The sequence below is a fragment of the Oryza brachyantha genome, chromosome 5 (assembly GCF_000231095.2).
Source record: "Oryza brachyantha chromosome 5, ObraRS2, whole genome shotgun sequence".
Lineage (NCBI taxonomy): Eukaryota > Viridiplantae > Streptophyta > Magnoliopsida > Poales > Poaceae > Oryza > Oryza brachyantha.
Window position 1 is genome coordinate 13,157,937 of NC_023167.2, and position 27,366 is coordinate 13,185,302.

Sequence of the window (27,366 nt, forward strand, 5' to 3'; positions counted from 1 at the left end):
CTAAAATGATCCATCAAGCTTCACCTAAGGCTTAGTTTGGTTATTGATATTTCGATCTATCCATTTTACTCCATCAAATTTTAATTTTACTTTAAATTCGTCCTTGGAACCACTTAAAAAGAACATGGTAGAACATAATTAACATCTACCATAATAAATGACTCTTATACCCTTCATTTACATATGTTGAGATTTATCTATATAAATTTAGTGAGAATTAAAATATATTATATCCATGAGGGTAAATTAGACGTGCATCTATCGAACGTCATCGACGCAGCCGAGATGTAAGTCAATATATATCGTTCGTCCGTCTCTCGCGCACGTATCGTTCAAGCCTGGAGAAGTCGTGCATGTGCCGGCCGGCGCACACGTTGGCCTGCAACTAGTGCTGAAAACGGAGCGGATAGTTTCTGTCCGCTCCGGAAAAAAAAACGGATACGTAGGCAGCTCGGAACGGATATTTCTCGGATAATTCGGATACGGATACGAATACGGATAATTTTCTTCGGATACAAATACGAATACGGTATGGCAGTTTCCAACGGATACGGATATTCCGACGGATATCCGAAGATTGTAATGAGCGGATATCCGCGAACACCTGAAACTAGTTCAGCCCACTTAATTCCAGGTCTGACCCGTCAACCAATTTACTAAAAATTGCTTTTGTGCTATTGGACTATCAGTATTTGTTAGAACTCATTATGTGCTATGTGGTGGACTTATGTCACTTATATGTTACTCGTGAAACTAAATGTAACGTGTTAAATCTATGATGATGCCTAAATAATAGCTATCTCGATTATCTCGATTAAGTTAGCTATATATATATGTGCTATTTGTCTCTACGAACGGTTTGAGTTGTTTATATACTTCGAGAAATATTTGTTCTCGTATTCGTGTTCGACTACATCCGATCCTTATTCGTATTCGAGATAATTCGTATTTGTTTCCGTATCCGAGATATTCGTATCCGTTTTCATATCCGCCTAAAAATATGAAAACAAATACAGTATGTATAATATCCGTCCGTTTTCGCTCCGTTTTCAGCCCTACCTGCAACCCCAGGTCAACTTCCACGCTAGGCTGTCTCCTGGGCCAAAGCCCATGGCTAGCCGGTTCATGTCATGTGGCTGCCAAACTACTCGAACCCTGTGCATCTCCAGCACAACCTGTGGTGCTCTATTTTCTCTTCTGATTTTATTTACACATCTCCACTCCACACCACTTAAATTTTACAGAATTACAAATAGTTTGGTCAAAATAAAAAAATATATGTATTAAAAGGTGTTCATTACACAACTATTTTTTCATAGAACTATATATTTAGAGCATTTTTCCCATCCTTAAAGAGGTACCATGAGATATCACTGTTTTTTATGTAAAATTTAATACCTCTTGGTACCTTAGATACTAGAAGGTACTAAATTTTATATAAAAAAACAGTAGTATATCATGGTACCTCCTTAAGGATAGAAAAAATGCTCATTTATTTAAGTTATTGTATCCCAAAAATATTGATTTAATATCAATCGTATTACAAAACTACAACTTTTGTAAAAAAAAAAGAGAACAGTGAAACTCTAAAACATGTACTTCTTTGATAGTTTCACAACTAATTTTGTACTTTTGAGATATAAATCTGTATTGTCGATAAATTTGGTGTTAAATCTATGAGCATTTTTTCCAGAAGGTACCACTATTTTCTTACAAAATTTGGTACCCACTTAGATTATCTAAGGTATTAAGAGGTACCAAATTTTACATAGAAAACAGTGGTACCTCTTGGTACCTCCTTAAGGATAGTAAAATTGTTCTAAATCTGTAGTTTTATGTTAGATAAGCTTAAATCTATAGTTTTACGATAATTTGAGTAACTGTAGTTTTGTGAAGTTCACTTAAAAGATCAAACGACTCATCCACCAAAACCTCACTGCTGACCGTCTCCTGTCATCGTCTCTCTTCGTGAATAAGCTATATATTCAGGATTGCCGTGCATGCTCCGCTCCGTTTCGTTGAGGGCGCAAGCTATTTATTCAGGATTGATTGCCGTGTGCCAACTCGTTTCGCTGGTGCACTCACCTGTCCGCACGCCACATTCGTATGCCGCATGCATGCATATGTATTAATGCTAACTCCTCTGGATTTGAGCACTCTAACGTGCGAGTCAATCGTAGCCATGCATGCATGTGATCGAGCTGATCAATCACTACTGTCAATCTTCATGGACTCTCTCAGTATACCAAGTTCACGCTAGGTCACATGTACTCTCCCACCTCTGATTGATATGCAGGTTGTCACCTATCTCTCACGTATGCTAATATTACAATACAATCTTGAGCTATTTTATATTTCTCGAGAAGGTTCTAGAAGATATCACTTTTCCTATATAAATTTTAGAAGTTTTGATTCGGTCCAACAAAAAATACCTCACGATGCTAAATCGTTTTCCACCATTGGATCTAGCTGAGCACGGTCTAAAACAATTTGGTACCGTGAGATACCAGTAGTAACTCGATATACTTTTTTGTTGGATTGGAGCAAATCTCAAACTTTGGTACCTCATGTATTAGGAGGTACCAAATTTTATACTAAAATTTTGGTATCTCTCGGTACTACTCAAGTACAATAAAATTGCTCTATAATATTTTCTTATAAAATTAACTTGTCATTTTCATGGTCATTCTCTTCCAATGCAACATCAGACTAAGTTGAGGGAGTCGGCACATACCGAATAATCCAACCTCAGCAAACGTGGGTTTTACTGTGCCAACCTAATCCTTCATATGTTTCAAGTCTTCAAGTCGACCTAAACCAAAACCCCCACGACTAGTGTGAGCAGTGAGCTTCGAGATCCCACCACCGCCACCTTCAATTCCAAATTGGATGATATGCAGTCTGATCACGTTGCATTGTCCGTCATTACGCTAGTAATTATAATATATTCCTATCCGTTAACACCGTTGATTTTTAGTCTGTATTTAATTATTTATTTTATTTTATTTTAAAAATATATAATTATTTTATTATGATTTGATTTATTACTAAAGAAATTTTAAGAATGACTTATAATTTTATATTTATAAAAGAATAATTAAATAAGATAACCATCGACATCAAGAGCGTATCAATCGAAGTAGTATAAGCTAAACCTGATCATAACGAATCCATTAGCGCCCTAGCGCGTTGACTGTTTTAGCGTCTCGATCCGGTTTCCCGTATTTTCTGCATCTACCCATGAAAGTATACAGTGGCTTTGTTCGTTGGACCATTAATTAATTTCCAAAGTACTATTGAAAAAAAAGATAATGACCAAACATGTGTATTAAATGGGCGATAAGTTGACAAGAACTGAGAGAGTGGTTAGTACTGAGCTTGTTCCCACCTGATTGTGCCCATTTACTTAAGTAACCAATACGACATATTTTTATGCTTCGATCGGTGACTTAGCTATGGCTGCGTTTAGTTCTCAAAAATTTTTTAGAATACAGGTTATATCGACGCGTACAGTCATATATTTGAAGTATTAAATGTAATTTAATTATAAAATAAATTTTAGATTTCGCCTGGAAACCACAGGACGAATCTTTTGAGTCTAATTAATTCATCATTAGCACATGTTGGTTACCGTAGCACTTATGGCTAATCATATACTAATTAGGCTTAAAAGATTCATCTTACGATTTCCCTCATAACTGTGTAATTAGTTTTAATATTTATGTATATTTAATGTTTTATTTAGATGTCTAAAAATTCGATGTGATGTTTCTGGGAAAAGTTTTTAAGAACTAAACAGAGCCTAACTCTAATTGATGTACACTCCAGTATGATCTATTCCATGTAGCAGCCTGTAATATTCTTGTGGGCATGTGGCACGCAAGCTAATATAGTTTGGTTGCTGTTGACTTGTACTAATAGTAGCAGCCAGAAGGGATTGACCATTATATTATATTAATCTCATCTCCCATCATATTCATCTATAATCTCCGATGCGTTTTCTGGAACCTGGAGATGCTAGCTGCAAGTGTAGTTCAGTTCAGAGGAGAGGGAGCGTATTTTCTGCTTACATGCAGAATTGCAGGTTACAGTTCTACGAGGTTGAAGAGAGAAAGTACTTTCTATTCAGGTACGCTCTGTTCTTTTTAGTTTCTCTATTTGGAGGAGTTAATTCTTTGGTGGTTATTAGCTGTAGTAATGGTTAACGAAATGAGTTTTTTTTTAACCATTCTCGAGGAGTTATCCGTAGGCATCAATTTTTTTTTTTGGTAAAAACTTAATATCTCAAGATAATATGTACCTACATGTACCAAAATTTTATACCGAATATTTAATTATCTTTAAGAATTTTCTATAAAACCTCTCTCATGTGCTTTCATCCATGAATCGATCGATCGAGGCTGCAGATTACACTAACAACATGGAGATAACAAGCACCGGCGCCGTGCTGCTCGCCATAGCCGCCCTGGCCATCACTGCAGCTGTCACCGAGATCGCAAGACGACGACGACGAGGAGTCGCCTGCGAAACGCCGCCGCCGCCGCCGGTAGTGAACTGCACTGCTCTCCTGGGGCTCTTGCCCGCTCTCCTCAGAGGCGATGTACCGGCGATGATGCGCCGGCTGTACACGGAGTTCGGCAGCGTGTTCACCGTGGGCGTGCTGAGGGTGACCTTCCTGGTCGGGCCAGAGGCGTCGGCGCACTTCTTCCAGGGGCTGGAGTCGGAGGTCGGCCATGGCAGGCTGTTCGAGTTCACGGTGCCCATGTTTGGCCGAGAGGTCGGCCATGGCGTGGACGACGCCACCCGGATGGAGCAGGGCCGCTTCTTCGTTGAGGCCCTGAAGCCGAACAGGCTGAGGATCCATGTCGACCCCATGGTTCAGGAGGTTGAGGTAAGTATCGCGGCAGTTACCACTTTTTTTTAAAAAAAAAAACTTTTTTACCATTTTGGTTAAACATCTCGAGGTACTATAAAGTACCAACGTTTTCTATGTAAAATTTATTAAAACTTTTTGGTATATGAGATATTTTTTAAGCATGATAAAAAACCATTTTTAGATAAGAGTAAATTACATTGCGGGTACTTGAATTTGTTTTGTGTTCTTGTCATGGTCTCTAATCTTTGAAATTGCACATTTCAACCCTTGATCTTGTTAGATGCGCCACTTGAGGTGTACAATTGGTATGGTTGCGAAGTCGAGCCGATTTTGTCTTGCCACGTGGTCAACCGCGTTGCGACCGTGGCAATTTTGGACCTTAGGTGATATATTTAACGAAATCAAATATTTAAACTTGCAATTTCAAATATTAGGGACCGGAATGAGAACAATGAACAAGTTTAAGAAAAGGAGCATTTTAATTTCTATTCGAGATTGTAATTTCTATTTGAGATGATAAATTAGACTAGGATTTATATATACAGCACCCAACCAGCAGAATCTTCAACTTATCGTGGCATTTTTGCGTTCTTTATGTCATATTATATTATTCTGTTTTTTCTCGGCTTTGGTACAGCTCTCTAAATTACTAAACAATATGTTTCTTTTAAAAAAGTTTATCATCTCATTTTTCTATATTAGTTTTTAAACTTTAGAATAGTTAATTTTATCTTTTATACCATCATAAAGATATTTAAAAAATCAGATAATCTTTCTTTCTTCGTCGAACACAGCCTATGTACGATCGATTCATGTTTGTGCAGAACTACTTCGCAAAATGGGGGCAAGACGGCACGGTTGATCTGAAACATGAGCTAGAGCAGCTACTCCTGCTGATCTCAGGCCGATGCCTACTCGGCCGAGAGGTGATGGCGAGGTTCGACGAGGTCTGCAGACTATTCCGCGACATCGAGAACGGCTTAAACCTGATGAGCGTCTTCTTCCCCTACTCCCGGGTCATCCCCTCCAACCGCCGCCGCGACGCGGCGCGCGAGAAGCTCCACGCCATCATCTCCGACATCGTGAGATCCCGCAAGCTGCAGGGAGACCACCACCACGACCACCAGGAGGCCGCCGGTAATGGCAAGCACGACGTGCTCCAGAGCCTGATCGACTCCAGGTACAGGGACGACGGGCGCGCCGCGGCGGAGGCGGAGGTCGCCGGGCTCGTCATCAGCCTGCTCTTCGCCGCGAAGCACACGAGCACCCACGCCAGCGTCTGGACGGGCGCTCGCCTGCTCAGCCACCGCGAGTTCCTCGCCGCCGCCGTCGACGAGCAGGAGCACCTCGTCAGGAAACACGCCGCCGCCGCCGCCGACGGCACAGGCACAATCACGGACCACTACGGGTTCCTGACGGACATGCCCACGCTGCACCGCTGCATCAAGGAAGCGCTGCGGCTGCACCCTCCGGCGCCGACGATGGTCAGGACGGCGCTGAAGCAGTTCGCCGTCCGGACGAGAGAAGGCCACGAGTACCGCGTCCCGGCAGGGCACACCATCGCGAGCCCCATAGTGATCAGCAACCGTGTGGCCTACATCTACAAGGATCCCCACCTGTATGATCCAGGCCGGTTTGGTCCGGGGAGAGAGGAGGACAAGGTTGGCGGGAAATTCTCCTACACGTCGTTCGGTGGCGGGAGGAACAGCTGCGTCGGCGAGGGGTACGCTTACCTGCAGATCAAAGCGATCTGGAGCCATTTGCTGAGGAATTTCGAGCTCAGGTTGGTGTCTCCGTTCCCCAAGACAGATTGGAGTAAGCTAGTGCCGGAGCCCAAAGGGAAGGTGATGGTGAGCTACAAGAGAAGGCAACTGTCTACCACTTAATAGCTAGCCTATGCACATATATACCTGTATGCATCGATATATATGTAGAGGCTCCTTACCGGTAGCATCGGGATGTAATATATGTTTTTATATTCTTTTATGTGTCAAACTCAATCTTTTTTACCATCCTCGAAAAAAAATATCTTAAGGTACCACACTTTTTAGTCTAAGCGATTTACTTTGATCCAACAAAAAGTACCTTGGATACTGATACCTTGCGGTACCAAATCATTTCTAATCGTTGGATGTAACAGTGCACATCCTACTTAGCTAGATTCAATTATGGAAAACGATTTGGCACCTCGAGATACCGGTACCTTTATATACTTTTTGATGGACCGAAGCAAATCTCTTTAGTGTAGAAAATATGATACCTTGAGGTACCAAAAATTTAGAATAAAATTCTTGGTACATTAAGGTATTTTTTAAGGATGATAAAAAAGACCATCAAACTCGATATCTTTAATTGGTACCTTTTGATGGAAATGAGTTTCAAAAGAGAAACTCGCGGCGCAAGGTCATGTGACGCCTATGCAGTTCCCTTAAAGATTTCTAGGGAATTTCATCCAAGCATAGAATAGTGCAACTACATGGATGAAATAGTATACCCCTACCATGATGACTAATCCGTCTAGGGAAATCTTTCATGCTAGAAGAATTGAATTCATCAGGAGGGGAGGTGGGGAAAGCATCTCAAGCTTTCAAGAACACCATGATCTAGGACCTATACCCTGTGGTTGGCTTTAGGATCTCTCTCGTTGGCTTGGGGTGATCCTGGGGTGGCTTGGGAAAGTCTTGTCACAAAAATCTCATAATTCGTTGGCTTTGTCCGTACAACATATGTTGTTGTCTATAGTAAGTTGTGTCATATGGATAAAGTGTACCTCTATGCAGAGGTTAACAAACTATTTGTAATAGTCCTTCTCATGGTCATGGGTGGATGTGAGCTGATTCTTAGTGTATTTAACCATCTTTAAGAAAAGACGTTATGGTTTGGGAAATCTAGTGTGGAGATGAATCGATTATCTAGGATAGTAGGATTATGGAAGTCCATGAAAGTGAAAGGATGTCGACGGCAATATGACTCAAGGAATCTAAGAAGTTGTAGAACCAATCTGAAGGCCAACTCGAGGAGCACTGCAAAAATTAGAGAAAAATCAATTTGAACGAAGGCCACTTCTTGCTTTGATCGTTGAGAAGCATACACTTAGATGAGCTAACTCTCAACAACACATGTAGCAGCTGGGAACTACACCATCCTAGGGAAGGGGGAAGGAGTGGCAAGTACAAACATGCTCAACAAGGAGCCATGGCGATTGGGGGTGGGTGTTCGATTCTTTCGATTTTGCTTAGTTTGGTTTCTTTGGTTTAAGTTAATATCGGTTTATGTAAAATAAAAACTGGATTTGTTAAAAAAACAAAACTAAATAAAAGAATTCGAAGAAAATCGGTTCGGTTTTATACCGAACAAGAGAAACTTCATATATGTATGGCGCAGGGAGCAAAGAATGCATGGAGCAAGGAGTAACATAAAAGGCAAACATAGGGCCGGTTTGTTTCCACAGACTTTTTTCAAGTCCCTGTCACATCAAATGTTTAGATAGTAATTAGAAGTATTAAATATAGACTATTAATAAAACCCATCGCATACTCTGGACTATTTCGCGAGACGAATCTATTGAGTGATTAGCGAATGTGATGCTACAGTAAAACATTTGCTAATCATGGCTTAATTAGGCTTAAAAATTTGTCTAATAAAATAGTATTTATTTATGCAATTAGTTTTGTTATCGGTTTATATTTAATACTCCTAACTAACATCTAAACATCCGATATGACAAGAGACAAAAAAAAAGTTACTGGATCCAAAGAGCCACCTAATCAATTAAAACGATACGGTTCAGTGACGGATTTAGTTTTGCGCACCATTAATGGGGATGACAGGTTTTTGGGCGCAACGATGCAGGATTTGGTGGCGGCTGTTGGAATTGGCTGCGGCATGGGCCGGCTAGGCCAACACGACGTCGTGGAGCGTGCCGGTTGGGATATGGGTCAAGTGCAGCTTAGCCTGAACGCGGCTTCCCTGTTTCGACTATCTGTTTCCTTCCCTGTTTCTACCAGGTGTCGTCGCTTTATCTGTCTCCGTTTATGTAAACGTGTTACACCGTACACCCAGTAAATGGAAATACCATGGTAAATGGAAACACCAATTAATTTAGCTAACATAATTGTGGCGCCAAACAGAGAGAATTGGTGGCGGGAAACAAAGTTACAGGCACCGCTGCCTTCTTTGTACAATACATATCCATCGTGGAAAACTAATCTATCTCATATCAAACCCCTGGCATCATCCAAAATCCTGTCACCATGGAAGACAACACCACGATTCTTCCATAACAGAGTCATTTCCAGATCTCACGAACCCCATGATCCATTTGCTAGCCTGGGAACAGAGCAAATACCGAAGGTAAGAATAATATATTGTCACTTAAATTTTCTTAGATAAGTTGAATCTGAGTTGAATTGCTTCATGGATCAATTTTCATAGTTATGGGCATGCATGTGTGCATATGAAAACAAGTAAAATGAAACTGTATTGATCATTCCCCCCTTCTTTTTACAATTTTTCATGGTAAATACAACAAATAAAATTAGGATCATGGAAGAAATGCATATTCACAAACAACAGAAGCTCCTGAAGACATGACGCCAAAAGTCGGAATGAAATTTCACTCTGAACAAGAAGCTTATGACTATTACAATGCATATGCCCGTGAGAAGGGTTTCAGCATTAGAAGAAGCAGCTATCATAATTTTGGGGATTCCAAAATTATAAAGAACAGGACATTTTGTTGTTCTCGTGAAGGTATTTTATTTATTTGTTTTTGGTTTGATGATATGTTACATTGGTTATATTAGATTACAAACAATTTATTGGATTAATAGGAACTAGAGGCATTGACAAAAGAGCAGAAACTTCAGGCTACGATAATAGTTTTAGTCGACCAGAAACTCGATGCAAGTGCCAAGCATCTATGAAGATAAGTCTTATAGATAGATTATATTCTGTCTACCACTTTGTGCCTCAACATAACCATGCTCTCGCCACTAGAAGCCAAGCTCACCAGTTAAGGTCACAAAGGAAGATAACTGAAGCTCAAGTTGCAAAATCTGTAGGCATCTCCACTAAAGCAGCCGTTGACCTCTGGCAAAACAAGCTTGCGGATTTGAAAATCTTGGCTTCACGCGTGTCGACATGAAGAATAAATTGTACTCAAAGAGGTCACTGCAGACAAAACAAGGTGACACGGGAGGAGTTTTGGAATATATGGAGAAGAAAGCATCAGAAGATGCCAGATTTTTCTATTCTATTCAGGTTGATGAAGATGGTTTAGTAACCAATATTTTTTGGGCCGACTCTAAAATGGTTGCGGACTATGAAGATTTTGGTGATGTTGTTGGCTTTGACACAGCATACAGAAAATTGGATGACGGGCGTCCTTTTGGTTTGCTTGTAGGAGTGAATAATCATAAGAAGACTACTGTTTTTGGTGCTGCACTCCTATACGATGAAACAACTGATAGTTTTGTTTGGCTATTTAACACATTTCTAAATGCTATGTCAGGAAAGAAGCCAAAAACAATTTTGACAGATGAAGATGCAGCTATGGCTAAAGCAATCAAAATAGTTCTTCCAGAAACTCATCACCGGATCTGTGTATGGCATATGAATCAAAATGCATGCAAGCATCTTGCCGGGTGTGTTAAGGACTATAAGAAATTTAATAGTGACTTTCAAACATGCATATATGATCAAGAGGAGGAAGAAGAATTTATAAAAGCATGGCACAAATTGCTGGCTGAATATAAACTAGAAGAAAACAAATGGTTGCAGCGGCTTTTCGAGAAAAGGCATCAATGGGCACTAGTATATGGTCAAAACACATTCTCTGCTGATATGGTTTCTACCCAAAGAAATGAGAGCTTGAATAATGAACTAAAAGGTTATATTAGTGTGAAATATGATATGCTTACCTTTTTTGGGCACTTTGATAGGTTGGTAGGAGATAAAAGGTATGAGGAGGGAAAGTATGACTTCAGAGCAACACAAAGTACACCAAAGCTAAAGGCAGAGTTGAGAATACTACAGGATGTAGTACAAGTTTATACTCCAGCAGTATATAAACTATTTGAGGAAGAGGTAATGCAGACTTTGAATTGTGACATATTTTATTGTGATGATATTGATACAGAAAATGTGTACAAAATAAAATCTCATGGCAAGCATCTGGAACATGTTGTTAAATTCTCACCATTGGAGTCTAGTGTCAAATGCAGCTGCAAGAAGTTTGAATTTGTTGGCATTCTGTGCTCTCATGCATTGAAGGTACTTGACATCAATAACATCAAATCAGTTCCTCAACAGTATATACTGAAAAGATGGACAATTGATGCAAAAGTACTTCATATAAGTGGAAATACCAATATGCATGATGATCCTAGAATAAAATTATCAGACCGGTACTCCTCACTATGCAGAATGTTTGTTAGAATTGCTTCTCGAGCTGCAAAATCTGAAGAAACATATTCCATATCTGCTAGTTGTGCAGAAAAATTGGCAGAAGATATAGAGAAATGCTTGAAAATTAGATGTGATCCAGACTTAGAGAGCTCCTTTTCTCCACAAGGTTTGTATATCAGTTCCATATAGTAATTATTTGTCCTATCCTAATCTGACTATGCATGCCAAATTTATTTGTGTAGTTACAAAAGAAATTCAGAAGCCTAGTAAGCCAGTAGGCATTAAGCTCAAGAAAAAACAAATACGTGGGTCAGCAAGACCTATTAGTGGCATAGATAAAGCACAATCACGGAGAAAGAAGAAGAAGACGAACGAGGATGTCTCAACCACTTCACTACAACCTCAACCAATGATGGAGATGCAGCCGGAACAACATACTACAGTAATGGTATATTCAACACATAATTTAATCAGAAAAAACTGCATGGTTTGATTATTGCCGCTGACCTTTTTCCATTAAATTTTCTTGTAACAGGGTCATTTTGAGGTTCCCAATAACCAATCCTTTTTACACATATCAGAGTACAATGCGGCTTTACATGCATCGATACATAGTTCAGTTCATGCTCCTGCGTTAATGACTCCAGAAAATGAAGGATGGCATCATGGGCAGCCAATCCAACAATTTGACAATGATTTTCACTATATGTTTAGTTGAATTTCTTGTCTATTCATTTCTATTTAGTGCTAAAACGATTTATATTTGCAGGTTACTGTTACTGAATTATGCACTACAGAGATTTGTGGTTGTAACTTGTAAATACATATTTATGCTGGCATATCTAGAGCAAAGCAACAAAAGAACATATGTATGGAGTCATCACCAAACAAATGCTAATAGCAGGTCGAGTGGATCCACTTTATTGGGCAAGTTAGTATTAAACACAATAGGTACCTACAAGCTCCAACATCTTGAGCTTGCTGCAGCTTGACCGTGATTGATACGCTCATGCTATGCTAGCGTAGTGGGCGATGACAACGCTGCTTGTTCTCGGTGGTCTTGGATTGAACCCGCCACCGTCGCTGGCGTCGGCGTCGGCGCCGCTGCCGCCGTCGACGCCACTGCTGCTGTAGTTGCCCCCGTCACCGTCGCCGCTGCAGCCGTCATCGCTGCTGGCCGAGGGCATGATGTTGGCTGGCAGCATAGCTACTAATAGATTGGGGAATTTGGGGCCTTGAGGCTCTGTAGAAAGAAATGGGGATTTTTGCTTGCCTATACATGAACGTTCCCTGTACACCGGTCAAGAAGAAGCTGAGCTGACCAAGGAACGTGAGAATAAACGGACACGTCGATATAAACAGAGACATGTCGTTTGTGCTAGTGAGACGGAGCACGAGCGACCCATCAGGAAAGTTGATGAATAAAGCGATGGCACCTGGCAGGAACAGGAAAAGAAACATATAATCGAAACAGGGAAGCAGCGTTCGCTTAGCCTAGCCTGCCTCCCGAAGAAGAAGGAACGAGGAAGAGAGAACGCGAAAAAAAAAAGAAGGGAAGGGCAACTAATTTCTCGGAAAAGTTGCATAAATGGAATATTTAGTAACTTTGTAGGGCTTTAGGAGATTGGATAAATCCATAGGATTCGAATAGAAAGTGATCTCCACTTCCAAAATACTCCCTCTAGTTTTTTTATGATGTTATTGACTTTTATGTTCACGTTTGATCGTTCGTGTTATTTAAAATATATATATATATATATATATATATAATTATTAATTATTTTGTTATAATTTGATTTATTATTATAAAAATTTTAAGTATGACTTATAATTTTGTATATTTGAATAAAATTTTCGAATAAGATAAACGGTCAAACATGGATTCAAAAAGTAAATGACATCATATAAAAAATGGAAGGAGTATCGAATAAGTCCGATTAACAAATAAAAAATAAAATAGTGGCATAATTAATTTATTTTGAAAATTTTAAATCCTTTCAATTGTGAAATTTTCATTTATCTATTTTAGGCGAATAAACACAACATGAATTTTCGCAATTAAACGAAAAAAACAGAACGCGAAAAAAAGAAGAGGACGTGACATTCAAGTCGTGTGGCGAACTGTTTCGATGGTAGCGTTCGAAGCCCGTTGCATTTCTGGCACTGACCAAAGAATTCGGATGCAAAACTGAATGGACAGTGAAGTCACTTTCCCGACCATCAACGTGGGAGAATTAGAAAATCTAGAACTTTGATTAATTCAAGCTTTGAAAAGGGAAAAAAGAAAAAACTAACGACCATATATTACGGTCAAGTCAGACGAGTGTTCTCTCTAACCTGCAGAAGTAAAATGTTTTTTTTTGGTCATATAAATCAATAAATGCTCATGGCAGTAATAAATTTACTCCGAGATCGGTGGACCGAAATACTACAAAACTAGGGGCATTTGTTCCTCGGTGGAATTTCTTCAGAAGCAAGGTCCATGGCGACCACGCCTGATGCTTCTTCTTGGGCTGCGCTCCTGCTGTTTCTTCTGCTCCATGGATCCCTCTCGCGACGCACAGCTGATGCTGCCGACACGATCACGGCGAGCCGGCCGCTCTCCGGCAACCAGAAGTTGGTGTCCCAGGGTGACAAGTTCGCCTTAGGATTCTACCGGCCAGGTAGCTAATTAACTAACTAGTTAAGCGTTTGTGAATTAGTTGATTCATCTGTTTTTTTCAATCGTAAGATGTTCTTCGATTACGCGAAGGATCTTAATTAATTACTGTTTTCTTTCTTTTGGCGCCCTACCAAATCATTGTCAAAACTAAAATCATGAGAAAGATAAATTTAGACTAAACCAACCGTGAATTGCTTGAGTACGATTTCAATCATAAGCAAAAATTTAAATTTAAAAACTTGATTTCGGAGGTAATTTCAGTGGTTTTTCATTATAGTTTTGTCTGCATTTACTTTTAGATTACTAAAAGCATGTATGAAAAAAGTTTATCCGTAAAGTATTTTTAACTACTAATAAGCCGTTCCAATGAAACCTTTTAATCTAGTCCTATTTTTGTTCGTACACCATGCAATAGAGAGCAAGGGGTTATTTTTTTCATTTTTCCCTTATAAGATAGGTTTTCTTGGAAATAGGAATCATGAAATAATCATGAATTCCAATGTTTATTCCTTTCGTATAAGAAAAAAATCTAATTAAATAAAATTCGTGGATTTACCATGACCTCATTTATGACTCCATACTCCATAGATAAAAATACAAAATTTCTATGAACGAGACCATTGAAAAAGGGCACTGAATGAGAAATAAAAATCATCCATCGTATGCGCTGGAAGTGAAGCACATAGGGCGCGTTCGCAGGAGGCTCACCGGGCTAATCTCTCCCTATTTTTCCGTGTGCATATTTTTCAAACTAGTAAATGATATATTTTTGGCTAAAAATGTTTATATGAAAGTTGTTTATGAAACTTAGTGAAGGGCTAACCAGTTCAATCCCATGACATGGTTTTGACTTTTGAAAGCATTGCAACACATATTTGCTGCAATCTGGTCTAGTATTGTTTGCCTTAAACTTGTTATCAGCACATATTTACGGTACATGGTCCTCAACCTCAACTGTTACAAGTGATGGGACTATGCTCAACACAATTCGTTTCATTTGTTGTAGTTTGACACTAAAAGTTTCTTAATATGGTTATGCTTCCAACTCTAAGTACACGAATATCTGGTTAATACATTGCACAATTTCGAAACTACCTAAATATTTGATCTGAACACCAGTAACAGTAACAGTAAATGGCACTATAAAATGGTTTAAGAATATTGCACATGTATGAGGAATCCCACACATTCAAACAGACTATGGACTGAATCATAGTTTTCAATTTTTCATGAGCATGCAGCTGGTGGACCTCTTAGCAACTGGTATATAGCAATTTGGTACAACAAGGTCTCCATCCAGACTGCCGTGTGGATAGCAAACAGAGAGGCACCAATCTCCAACCCAGATGAGTCCCAGCTCACCATCTCTCAAGATGGCGCCTTGATCTTGCTTAACCAGTCTAAATCAGTAGTCTGGTCGAGCAATAATGTCCACAATGCCACCTTGCCCCATGTTAATAATTCCAGCAAGGAGGCCATGACTACGGTTGCTGTGCTACTTAACACGGGTAACCTTGTGCTTTCAGATGCGTCTAACGCCTCACATGTGCTGTGGCAAAGCTTCGACCACCTCACTGACACACAGCTTCCCAACATGAAGATTGGCTGGAACAAGGCTACGGGTGCAAGCACACGACTTGTGTCGTGGAGAAACCACTATGACCCATCCCCGGGCCTCTTCTCCGTCGAGATGGACCCCGGCGACAATAGTCAGTATGTCTTCCTGTGGAACAACTCCATACCCTACTTCACCGGTGGGAAGTATGACCGAAACACCGGTGCTTTCAGTGGCATTCCAGAGATGACACCAATGATATCGAATTCCATGTACACATTCCAGTATGTGGACAATGACAGGGAGGCCTACTTCATGGTCACGATCAAGGACGACAGCATCTTCTTCCGTCTCACCATTGACGCATCTGGCCAGACAAGGTCGACGGTCTGGATGGAGGATAGGAAGGAGTGGATGCTCTTCTTCCTCCAGCCTAAGGCTAAGTGTGCCGTGTACTCGATGTGTGGTCTGTTCAGCAGGTGCGCAGAGAGTGCTCTCCCTCCCTGTAGCTGCCTCAAGGGCTTCCATGAGCAGAGCCCAAGCAGCTGGATCTCAGGGAATTATGCTAAAGGTTGTGTGAGAAACGTGGATCTGCAGTGTCGCAGCAACAGCTCGGCACCGAAGAAGACAAGGGAGGACAAGTTTTACATGATGAACAATGTGCGGCTGCCTGATTGGTCACGTGGTGTGCCTGCTGAGAGTGTTGGTGACTGCAAGGCTGCTTGCCTAGACAACTGCTCGTGCTCGGCATACTCTTACAATGGCACCTGCTTGCTGTGGTACACTGATCTGGTGAATCTTCAAGACAGCCTTGATGGCTCTGGTGACAGCATTTTTATCAGGCTGGCTGCGTCTGAGTTGCCTGACTCAAAGATCAAGAAATGGCGAGTGGTTTCCATCATCGTTGGTGGGCTCGTCGCTCTGGCTTGTGGAGTCACTGCTTGTATATGTTTCCTCAGGAAGAGAGCTATGCAGGCAGTGCTACCTAGTACAGCTGATGGCCGTTTAGCCACCTTCAAGTACAGTGATTTGCAGCTTATAACAAAGGGCTTCTCAGAGAAACTGGGGTCAGGATCATTTGGCTCTGTGTTTAAGGGGGTTCTACCGGATAAAACTGTTGTGGCAGTCAAGAAGTTGGAAGGCCTTCGTCAGGGTGAGAAGCAATTCCGAGCAGAAATGAGCACCATCGGAACCATCCACCACATCAACTTGGTCCGGTTGCTGGGCTTCTGCTCCCATGGTGTGCAGCGTTTGCTCGTCTATGAACATATGCAAAACGGTTCCCTGGATCACCATTTGTTTGCGAAAAATGCTGGAGGTTTGAGCTGGAGCAGAAGATACCAAATTGCCGTAGGAGTCGCCAAGGGGTTAGCCTATCTACATGAGAAGTGCAGAGATTGCATCATTCACTGTGACATCAAGCCAGAAAATATACTGCTCGATGCGTCGTTTGTTCCCAAAGTCGCAGATTTTGGGCTGGCAAAACTCCTGGGTCGAGATTTCAGCAGGGTGCTCACATCAATGAGAGGCACCATAGGATACCTTGCACCTGAGTGGATAAGTGGCATGGCCATAACATCGAAAGCAGATGTATTTAGCTACGGCATGCTGCTTTTTGAGATCATATCACAAAGGAGAAATGTCGAGAAAGGTGAACAGGCCGGTGCAAGCATGTTCTTCCCGGTACTAACAGCGAAGAAACTTCTAGAAGGTGATCTGCTGCTATTTTTGGACCCTGAATCGGTGGATGAAATAGACTTGGAGGAGCTTGAGAGGGCTTGTAAGGTTGCATGCTGGTGTGTTCAGGACGCAGAAAGCTCCAGGCCGTCGATGGGTGAAATTGTTCAGATTTTAGAAGGGTTTGTGGATGTTGGTATTCCTCCCATTCCAAGATATCTCCATGTTCTTGCAGAAAGTGCAGACCATGCTGAGATTTCTGTAAGTGAGTAGGCAATAGCGATGAACATACATGGAAACACAATGTTATATTGGTATGACTGGACTGTGAAATATATTATGTTTCGAGTATTGATTTGGCGGTTCAATATATCATGTTTACGTTCACCGTTTTATCTTTTGTAAAATTAAAGAGGAGGTTTCAGTTTGGACAGCCGCAGGCTTCGTCAGAGTACCTGAAGGGATAGGCTGAGGGTGTCCCTGAACTTTCTCTACTCGATTTGTTTGCTGTTCCTTTAACAGCTTCCTGATCTTTTCTTTTCTGGGTTTTTGGGAAATTTCCCAAACCCTTGTAACGTGTGAATTCTAATCTTAATGAAATTGGGTGGTCAACTTCTGGCCATCCCGGCAAAAAAAAAAAGCAATGTAGCTGAATAGAAAATAAAGATGCCTGCAATATATATAAATCGAAATACTAGAAATGTGCTTATATTTGTACTAGAGCGTGCAATGTCTTCCTTTTCCACTATTGAATTGAAGATTCAGTATATTATCTTTATAGTTCACTTTTTTTTAATTAAAAAAAGACTAAAAGAGCAATGTAGCATTCTACCTACCTTTTCTCACTATTTCATTTTCATTTTTCTAAAAGATGAATGTAGCACGCTAAATCGTTCATTTTCTGAAAACGAAAAGGAAAAATAGGCTAAAAGAGCAATGCAGCTACATATCTATTTGTTCATGATTTCACTTCAAGTGCTTAAAAAAAGAAAGGGGAATGCAGAATGCAATAGCTGCATATCGCTGCCCTTTTTTCACCTTTTATTTTGCTAAAATAAAGAAATGTAGCACGGTAAATCGTTCATTTAAAAAAACAAAAAAAGAAATAGACTAAAAGAGCAATACAGCTACATTAAATAATTCTTATTTAAAAAAAGAGAGAAAGAAACTAACAGAGCAATGCAGCCACCTGTCTATTTCTTCATCTTTAAAGAAACAAAACCGAGAAAGAGACTAAAAGAGCAATGCAGCTACATAATTTCACTTCAACTGGTAAAAGAAAGAAACTCCAGAGCAATGCAGCTCCATATCTATTTGTCCATCTTTAAAAAACAGAGAAAGAGACTAAAAGAGCAAAAATGCAGCTACATCATTTTAATTTTAACTGGTAAAAATATTTGTTCATCTTTCAAAAACAGAGAAAGAGACTAAAAGAGTAAAAATGCAGCTACCCAGACATGTAAAAAATATATATAAATTTGTCTGAGCCCAGGTTCGAACTGGGGACCTCTAGTGTGTGAGACTAGCGTGATAACCGACTACACCACCCAGACATGTTGTTTAGTCGTTACTACAAAACCTTTTTGACTGGTCCTCACAGTTTGACTTCAGCTGGCTATCATTTAGAGTTTTTTTCAGGACAAAATGTATTTTGCTCTCAGACTATTTCATCGAAGCATTCAACAGTTTAGCTTTTACCACATTCTACACTCTAAATTATTGAGAACAATGCACTTTACTACTAATGCCATTTTGATTTTTTTCCCTCTGTGTACAGGTCATATTTGCACCAAAGATTTGATAGCATGATAATAGATGTATTACAACTTAGGTCGCGTTCGCCCCCGGCCGTAAGTTAGCCCCCTCGTTTTCCACGCGAACGTTTCCCGAATTGCTAAAAGGTATATTTTTTTGCAAAAATTTTTTTTAGAAAAGTTGTTTTAAAAATTATATTAATCTATTTATATTTTTTAATAATTAATAGTTAATTAATCATATACTAATATATTATTATGTTTTTCACTCTGGGTAAGTTAACTTATCACCTCCTTACCGAACGCAACCTTAGTATGTCTTAACTTCTTTGGAATTTTCACCATTGTTTACATAAGTTGGAATCACTTAAAAAATAGATTTATTAATCATCAAGATTTTAAAGTTCGAACAAATAGTCATGTAAATATTTTTTAATTTGATAATGCTGTTATCTATACCTCTACAAATCGTCTGATACAATAAAAAATATATAGAGAGAAATAAAAAAGAGAAATTTTATTAGGGAGTAAACAGAACAATTTTAAATAATTTCGTGGTTTAAGTGATCCAATCAAGCATTTTGAGACAGCAAAATGGCCTCCTTTTTTCTTCAAACCCAGCAGAAAACGCCATCATAACTGTGTTGAATTGGGCAGTTTGATTTTTTTTTTCCTCCCTCGATATATCTCATTGACCATGCGGACAATAAAAATGAACTCATCCACAAAAAGTTTTGCTAAGATAATATTAGCACGAGCAATCTAGCTAGTTGTCTTAGTGATAAAAACTGAGATTCGTTTAATTACGTCCCTCGACTTTACAAAGTCTAAATTTGTCTCTAAAATTTGGACCATTACTATTCATCTTAGAACTCTTCAAACCGTTCACTTCACGTCCTTCAACCAAACCTACCCTAGTTTTAGTCTACGTGGCACTTGCAACTACGGCCGTTAAAAAAGCTCAAAACTCATGAGCTGATCGGGCTTAACTCGTCTCAGGCTCAATTTGAGCTCGGTTCCCTGATCCTGATACAAAGTTTGCGAGCTTTCTTAAACTGAGCTCGAGCTTCTTGTGAGCTTAGCTATATATATTATTTTTTATTTAATGAGACAATAGATTAATAATAAATTTATAAACTAATATGTGTTGTATTATATATTTATAATTTATTTAATATGATTGACTTAAAGTTATTACTTTTATAAAAATATCATCAAAATATATTATATCATATACTCAGGTCAAGCTCGCGAGTTGAACTGAGCTTGAGCCAAGCCCCTAAGAGCTCGTTGGATGAAAGTATTTATCCGATTAAATACCTATTTACAATACACTTAATCGACCCATCAAATCTCGGGTCATGTGTCCTGTCGCCATCTCTAGCATCAAGGTATATTGGCGCCGGCGTCAAGTCAACTTAGCCCTTTCGAGGGCATGCGCCACCTCTGTTATCATCGGCCTCGTGTCGACACCGTCCTGGATGCACGTAGGGTTATGATAGAAAACTCATTACTGTTTAGCTCGTTGCCTCGTTCAGCTCATGATCAACTCAGATTAGCTTGGCATGGCTCGTTGAGGTTTGCTAATTGGGCTCAAAGCTAGGGGTTTAGCTCAAACTGGCTCGTGACCCAAATGAGCCATAGAAAAGCCAACACTCTAGGATTGAGGATTGTATTTCAGCCCAACTAGGCCCATCAACCATCTGGCCCATATTTTCTGCTAACCTTTTCCTAATCATTTCTAAAACAAATACTAGCGTTGCAACGAGATTTTATTTTAAAAATTAGTAACATGTCATCAAACTAAAATTAATAAAAGTGATTTGATATACAGATTTTACATATTTTTTCTTTGAGAAAAACAAGAAAATATGGGGAAAAAATAATTACCATATTTTTTCTTTGGTCGTGGGGTAGGTGGCTGATTCATCGCCACTATTTTTTTTAGGAGTATAGATATATCCACTTAGTCTTCAGTTAATTATCATTGGTTAGTGATAATTATTTAAAATCAGAGGGAGTACATTCTAACCATGGCACAAGACTAAGAGGGCATCAATCCTTTCCCTAATTACTCCCCAATGCTGCCCCATCTCGATCTTTGCCACCTCGTCTCGCCATCTCGCACTATGCCAACTTTGCCTTCTACCCCCAGCATTGGTTGTCACCGGCCGTTGCAAGGTCTTGCGGCGCTAGTACCTGTCAGTTGTCTCCACTTTCCTCATCGGTCTCCACCCTCTCCACACATCCCACTCTTTCGTCCATCCCCATTGCTGGCTCACGAGATAAATAACCTAACAAACGAGTGAGAACCGAGCATTGCTTGGATGACTAGCCACGCGAGCACATGAGCAGCCCATGCGAGTTCGATCCCTAGGATCGCAACTCGCGCGTCTCACCCGAGAATTTTCTCCTTACACGCGTGTCAACCTTCTAGCTCGTCTGGATAATATTGAGCCGAGTCGAGCCAAGCTAGCTCATTATCATTATCCAATAATATTAAGCCGAGTCGAGCTAGCCCAATATATATCCACGGTCCCTACTCCCAAATTCCCCCTAGCTAGCTTAGCTTATGCAAACGAGATCGGCATCTGAAATTAGTTTTAAGTTCTACGTAGAATTTCTAAAGTAATTTTATTTTCCTAAAAAAAATCTGAAGGGCACGCATGACTTGAAGACGCTCGTATGAATTATTTTGCATCTGCACAAAAGCATTCCATTTTTTTTGTAGAACCAAAATAATCTCTGGAGCATTTTCTAAATCGATATAAATCTTTTGCTCCATCTGGGCTTCTCGGCCCAAACGCAGCATAGGCGCATGTGACCCATGGGCCAATCAGCCCATCAGGGTCATGCTTACTCCCAACCAGGCCCATCAGCCCATGCCCACCCCTCTGTCGTCTTCGTCTACCTCCCGCACGCGCGCTCCATGCAAGAGCACGCGCGATGCCATTAATGTGCCCATGTCACCGAAGGCCTGACCGCTGGAGCTCCATCTTTTCGCTTTACTCGTACTTATAAACCAAAATTTAAAATTTTATCTTAAATTTAAAATTAATTTGGGTTTCTATTACAGTTTATTTTTCCGTCTTGCCTTTTAAATCGCTAAAAACACACACACATATATATATATATATGTGTGTGTGTTTTATTTATAAATTGTTATTTCATTTGTAAATGTATCGTATAGTCTTTTCATCGAGAGAGCGAAAAGATGCGACTACTCCTTTGCGACTGACTGGCCGGAAGGCCCCTAAAACTTAGAGCATCCCCAACGGTTCATCTATCTCATCCTGAAAAAAGAGGATGAGAGGTAAAGTTGAGCACTAGCAGAACATCCATCACATCCTCTATTTTTGGATGTCATCCATATTTGGAGAGAGAAATTCTATATTTGGATGTTTTCTCTCCATTCTCCAAAGAAATATGGAGAGATGATCCGCTGGAGTACAAAGAGATATGAAAGATGAAATTATTTTCGATGATCATCCAAATAAAGATATAGATGTCTAAATTTAGATGATCAGTTGGGGATGTAGCATTAGCAACAAGAAGCAGTACTGATTGAGCCTGATAGGCTGATAGCTCGAGCTCACATTAATTAATCAATGGAACGATAAGGAGTATATATATCCTGCAATTAACAACGCAAGGACTTGCATGCAGGTGTGAGTAAGTATAAATTCATGTGCTTCTCTGCTCCTGCTGTATGGCGATAGCGCAGTCATGCAGATGCATGTACACATTAGACATGATCGATTATGCTGCTGCAGTCGCCAGAAAAAAACAGTAGGTACGTACGTTTAATTAGCTTCTGTGAGTGATCGACCAAACTGCTGCGTTACTATCTGCATTATTACGACTGTCGTCCATGTACTCCTCCTCCTGATGAACCGATCAGTACCGAACATGTGCCGGCAGTGCTCTTGCTCCCTCTGATTAATAGATGAATAATTCAGGTGATTAACTGTCACTACACAGTCCATGGAGCTCCTCTCCTGGCTCAATGCCAATGCAAGTAGATTTAGGCTGCGTTCTTTTAGTTAGATTATTCTTAGTATGTGTGTATATTTTTTGAATTATTTAAATAATGTATTTCTATATATAAGTTCATCATCCTAAATTTTTACATGAAAATTTTAAATTTATAGCAGTTAATCTTATCATTTATATAATATATTATTAAATAGATATTACAAATCATATAATTTTTCACCTACCCTCTGTTATAAACTAAAATATATAAGGCTGTCGCCAAGCTAGCTACTAGTAGTAGACAGGAACACGTGGATGGAGTCAGGCGCAAAAGTACGTGCGTGAGTACTCTCACTGGCATCATGTCGATCATCGATCGATCACGATAGCCAAACGCTCGACCTTGCAGCTAGGCTGAAAACAGAAACGGAGTGAATATAGACGGATAATATAAGTACAGTATTTGTTTTTATATTTTTAGGTGGATACGGAAACGGATAAGAATATCTCGGATACGGAAACAAATACGAATTATGTCGAATACGAATAAGGATCGGATGCAGTCGAACACGAATACGAAAACAAATAGTTCTCGGAACATACAAACCAGTGAAACCGTTTGTAAAGACAAATAACACCACATATGTATAGCTAACTTAATCGAGATAGTGGTCAATTTAGGCCTCATCATAGATTAAACACGTTACATTTAGTTTTATGGGTAACAGATAAGTGACATAAGTCCACCCCATAGCATATAATGAGTTCAACAAATACTGATAGTCTAATAGTCTAATAGCACAAAAGCAATTTGTAGTAAATTGATTGATGCCTTGATGGGCCAAACCTGGAATCAAGCGGACTGAACTGATTTTAGGCGTTCGCGGATATCCGCTCATTACAATCTGCGGATATCCATCGGAATATCCGTATTTGTCGAAAACTGTTATACCGTATTCGAATTATCCAAAATATATCTGCTCCGAGCTACCTCTATATCCGTTTTTTTCCAGAGCGAACGGAAACTATCCGCTCCGTTTTGAGCCCTACTTGCAGCTGCTGTGCTAGCTGCTGCATGCGCCCGAGCTTAGCGACGGTGATACAAGGGTTAGTGCAACGCCGTGCATGCATGCATCCTGCTGCCTAAATATCCTCGTGCCTCTCTGCGGACGATGCTAGTAGGAGTAAATCTTATCCTCCTTGTAATCTTCTTAATTCTCACCCTAGCCAGTCTCTCTCGGTGGGTGTGTCTCATTGTAATCTTCTGCGGTCCTTAGTTTCTCCCCGGGTCACTACTCTGTCAACCATATTTTTTCTTCTTTTGCTTATGTTTATAGGCTAAAATTTAAATTTTCATCCTTGAAATTAGAGTTGATTTTTGTGTTTGTTTATCGAAATTTATTTTTCAATTTTAGTTTTTTTTATTTTAGATCATTAAAAATACACATATATATATATATATTTATAAATTATTTCTTATTTGTAAATATAACCATGCATGTGACATGTCTGTGCGTGTGAATTGAAGAGACGAGGATTTGACAGAGTTGACGCAATGAAAAGGCTGCATGAATGGGATTTTGCTGGTAGGGGCCGGGGCGGGGTCTGGTCCGGTCCGGTCTGCCTTGTTCCCTGTCCAGGCGCCATTACTCCCCTGCATGCGAAAGGACGAAAGAAACGGGGGGCTTGCTTGCAATGTACTCGTACAGTACACACCGGCGACGAAACGAAACGTACGTAGGTACAGTACGTGATCGCTCCAACAAGGAATGGTCAAGTGACGCAGATGGGATGATCCATCATTCATCGTGCAAAGCCTGGGAGGGAGAGACACTCTGCTGATCGACTGGCCGCCTGACCTGCATCATATCCACCCCATTCTTCAGATCAGCATATGCTCTTGCCACTGTCTAATCAATCAATGCGCCCTCCCCAAACGCATTTGCATCGTCCTCTGGCCTGGCCGGCCGCATCCATGCGGCTTCACTATATATATCCGTCTAAGGGGTTGTTTAGTTTGAAAAACATCACATCAAAACTTTAAACATACATTTGAAATGTTAAACTTAGTCTAATTACAAAACAAATTTTAGATTCCGCCTGGAAACCATGAGACAAATCTTTTGAGTCTAATTAATCCATCATTAGCACATGTTGGTTACTGTAGCACTTATGGCTAATCACCTCCTAATTAGACTCAAAAGATTCGTCTCATTATTTCTTCCATAACTGTGTAATTAGTTTTAATGTTTATATATATTTAATGCTTTATTTAGATGTCTAAAGATTTGATGTGATGTTTTTGGAAAAAAATTTAGCAACCAAACAACCCCTAACTTTCATTGAGCACGATTGTACTCCTGTGTAATCGTCTTATTTATGCGCCTATTATAAACCATAACGGCTTGGCGGGGCTAGAGCGAAATAAATGGGTATCACTCATTTATTTTTTATACTTTAAAATAGGTTTAGGCTACTATGGGTGCTAAATTTAAATTGAGAGGATACGTATATGGTACAAATTGATAAACTCTAGTTAAGTTTTTTTTTCTAGGGGTTCCTTGCATAATGGGCAGAGGATCAACAACACTTGTACATTCTTCTGTCGACTGCAAGAGGAGGCTGAGCTAGAAGCCATGGGGCATGTCGTGCAGTTGGCCGTCTCCCTCCACGACCTCGCCGCCCCACTAGGCCGTCTCTACGCCCTTGACGCCGCACTAGGCCACGTTCTGCCATGACCTCGCCACCGACTATCGTCCAAATCCTAGCCGATTTGGGAATTTTAGGGTTCTGATATGCTACAATACGACACAGTGCCTACTACATTTTACATAGGGGGCAGATGCAAATGTATTGCTACGTGGCATGCCACACTGGCGGTTAGATGCGGGCAAGTGCGGATTGGACCCGGGGTTGTACATTAAAACGAGATCGTCGATCTAGACGTGCATTTTCTAAGTTTATGGACTTAAGTGGTACCACACCACAAGTTTAAGGACTGACCATATACTTTATTCAATGATAAAATGAACCACTTCAAAGTTATAAATCTATTATAAAAATATAAGATAATCAACTTCTATATAAACAACTTTTGCAAAATAAATACGGGTCTAGTGGTTTGAAAACCGGGTGAGCAAAACCGAGAATAGTCCAGGAAAAAATAAACTCATCTTTGGCTGATAAAGACATACTATGTATTTATAATGGACAAAATAGATTACCTCCCAAACACATTTTTATCATCCATCCTCAGCTATATATAGGCCTTATTTAGTTTCCAATTTTTTTTTTCAAAAACATCACCTCAAATCTTTAGACATCTAAATAAAACATTAAACATAGATAAACCAAAAAACTAATTGCACTGTTACGGAAGAAATATTGAGATGAATCTTTTGAGTCTAATTAGTACATAATTAGTCATAAGTGTTACAATAACTAACATGTGCTAATGACGAATTAATTAGGCTCAAAAAATTCGTCTCGCGGTTTTCAGGCTAGCCGTGAAATTCGTTTTTTATTCGTATTCGAAAACCCCTTCCGACACCCGGTCAAACATTTAACGTGACATTTTTTCCAAAATTTTTCCAAACTAAACGGACCCATACTGATCTGGCTCCACATGGGTTATACGTGAGCACGGCTTCCGACGCGGACGCTGGGCGCAAAGTGGAGTGAATTCATTCACCTACGTACGGTGGTGGATCATACCCTGTTAAATCACAGCCGGACCTGCAGCGCCCCTGATTTGACGCAACGTGGGTATATGTGCGGGCCTGGCTGCGTCTCCTCGAGATGCGCGCTCTCATCAGCCTGGAGTACGGGAGATGGATGGAATGCGGATTTGGGAGTATCTTCTCCTCCTCATGCCTTTGGGTCTTTTTTTTTATTATTAATCGTAGTGTTGCTTGTGCTACTTTATAATATTTTTGTTCTTGTTCTCAAAAAATATTTTTTCTAGAATACGTGTATTTCTACTACTTGAGTATTTCTACTACTTAATCCTTCTTGTATAACAAGTATATTGGTAAACGATAATAATGATTATCTCAATGATTATTTTTTATTAAAATTCCGTCCTATTTTATTCTCAACTATCCTTCTTGCTCCCAAACTTATCATTTAATAAGAGGTATTTAGGGTATTCTTCGCTTTTTATAATAAAATGTAGGGTACTAGTTACTTTTTTACCATGTCTTTCTCTACAAAAATACTTACTCCTTATATGCCTCAAAATATACCATGGTTAGCACTTCAAATTTTGTTTCAAAATATAATGTTGAGTTCTCTTTTTAACCAACCACGTACTCTCATTACTAAAGTTTTCATCTACTATCTTTTCTTAACCAATCGCAACATTTACTCATTTAATAATTTCACCGTCTTTCTTAGTACCGGTGCCTAAAATTCTTATATTTAGGGCGAATAACATTAATGATCGGTGATATTTATCTTA

The 27,366-nt window shown here is 39.8% G+C and overlaps 2 protein-coding genes, 1 long non-coding RNA gene and 1 other non-coding gene across 4 annotated transcripts; 2 read left to right on the top strand and 2 right to left on the bottom strand.

Moving 5' to 3' along the window:
- The first annotated feature begins 4,420 nt into the window (after positions 1 to 4,420).
- Positions 4,421 to 6,904, top strand: LOC102706941 (obtusifoliol 14-alpha demethylase-like). Its single transcript, XM_006654346.2, has 2 exons — positions 4,421 to 4,891; positions 5,701 to 6,904. Exons 1-2 carry the CDS (start codon positions 4,421 to 4,423, stop codon positions 6,760 to 6,762), a joined length of 1,533 nt encoding a protein of 510 aa, XP_006654409.1. The 3' UTR covers positions 6,763 to 6,904.
- Positions 6,905 to 8,943: 2,039 nt separating this feature from the next.
- On the bottom strand, positions 8,944 to 12,613 carry LOC121054397. The gene is made up of 3 exons (XR_005811770.1): positions 11,245 to 12,613; positions 11,076 to 11,152; positions 8,944 to 9,205 (listed from the first exon to the last, which is right to left on the bottom strand). It is a non-coding gene; the product is annotated as an uncharacterized LOC121054397 (long non-coding RNA).
- Positions 12,614 to 13,766: 1,153 nt separating this feature from the next.
- LOC102718653 (G-type lectin S-receptor-like serine/threonine-protein kinase At2g19130) lies at positions 13,767 to 17,533 on the top strand. Its single transcript, XM_040524368.1, has 2 exons — positions 13,767 to 13,950; positions 15,188 to 17,533. Exons 1-2 carry the CDS (start codon positions 13,767 to 13,769, stop codon positions 17,449 to 17,451), a joined length of 2,448 nt encoding a protein of 815 aa, XP_040380302.1. The 3' UTR covers positions 17,452 to 17,533.
- Positions 17,534 to 18,657: 1,124 nt separating this feature from the next.
- Positions 18,658 to 18,731, bottom strand: TRNAV-CAC. The gene has a single exon. It is a non-coding gene; the product is annotated as a tRNA-Val (tRNA).
- Positions 18,732 to 27,366: the final 8,635 nt, after the last annotated feature.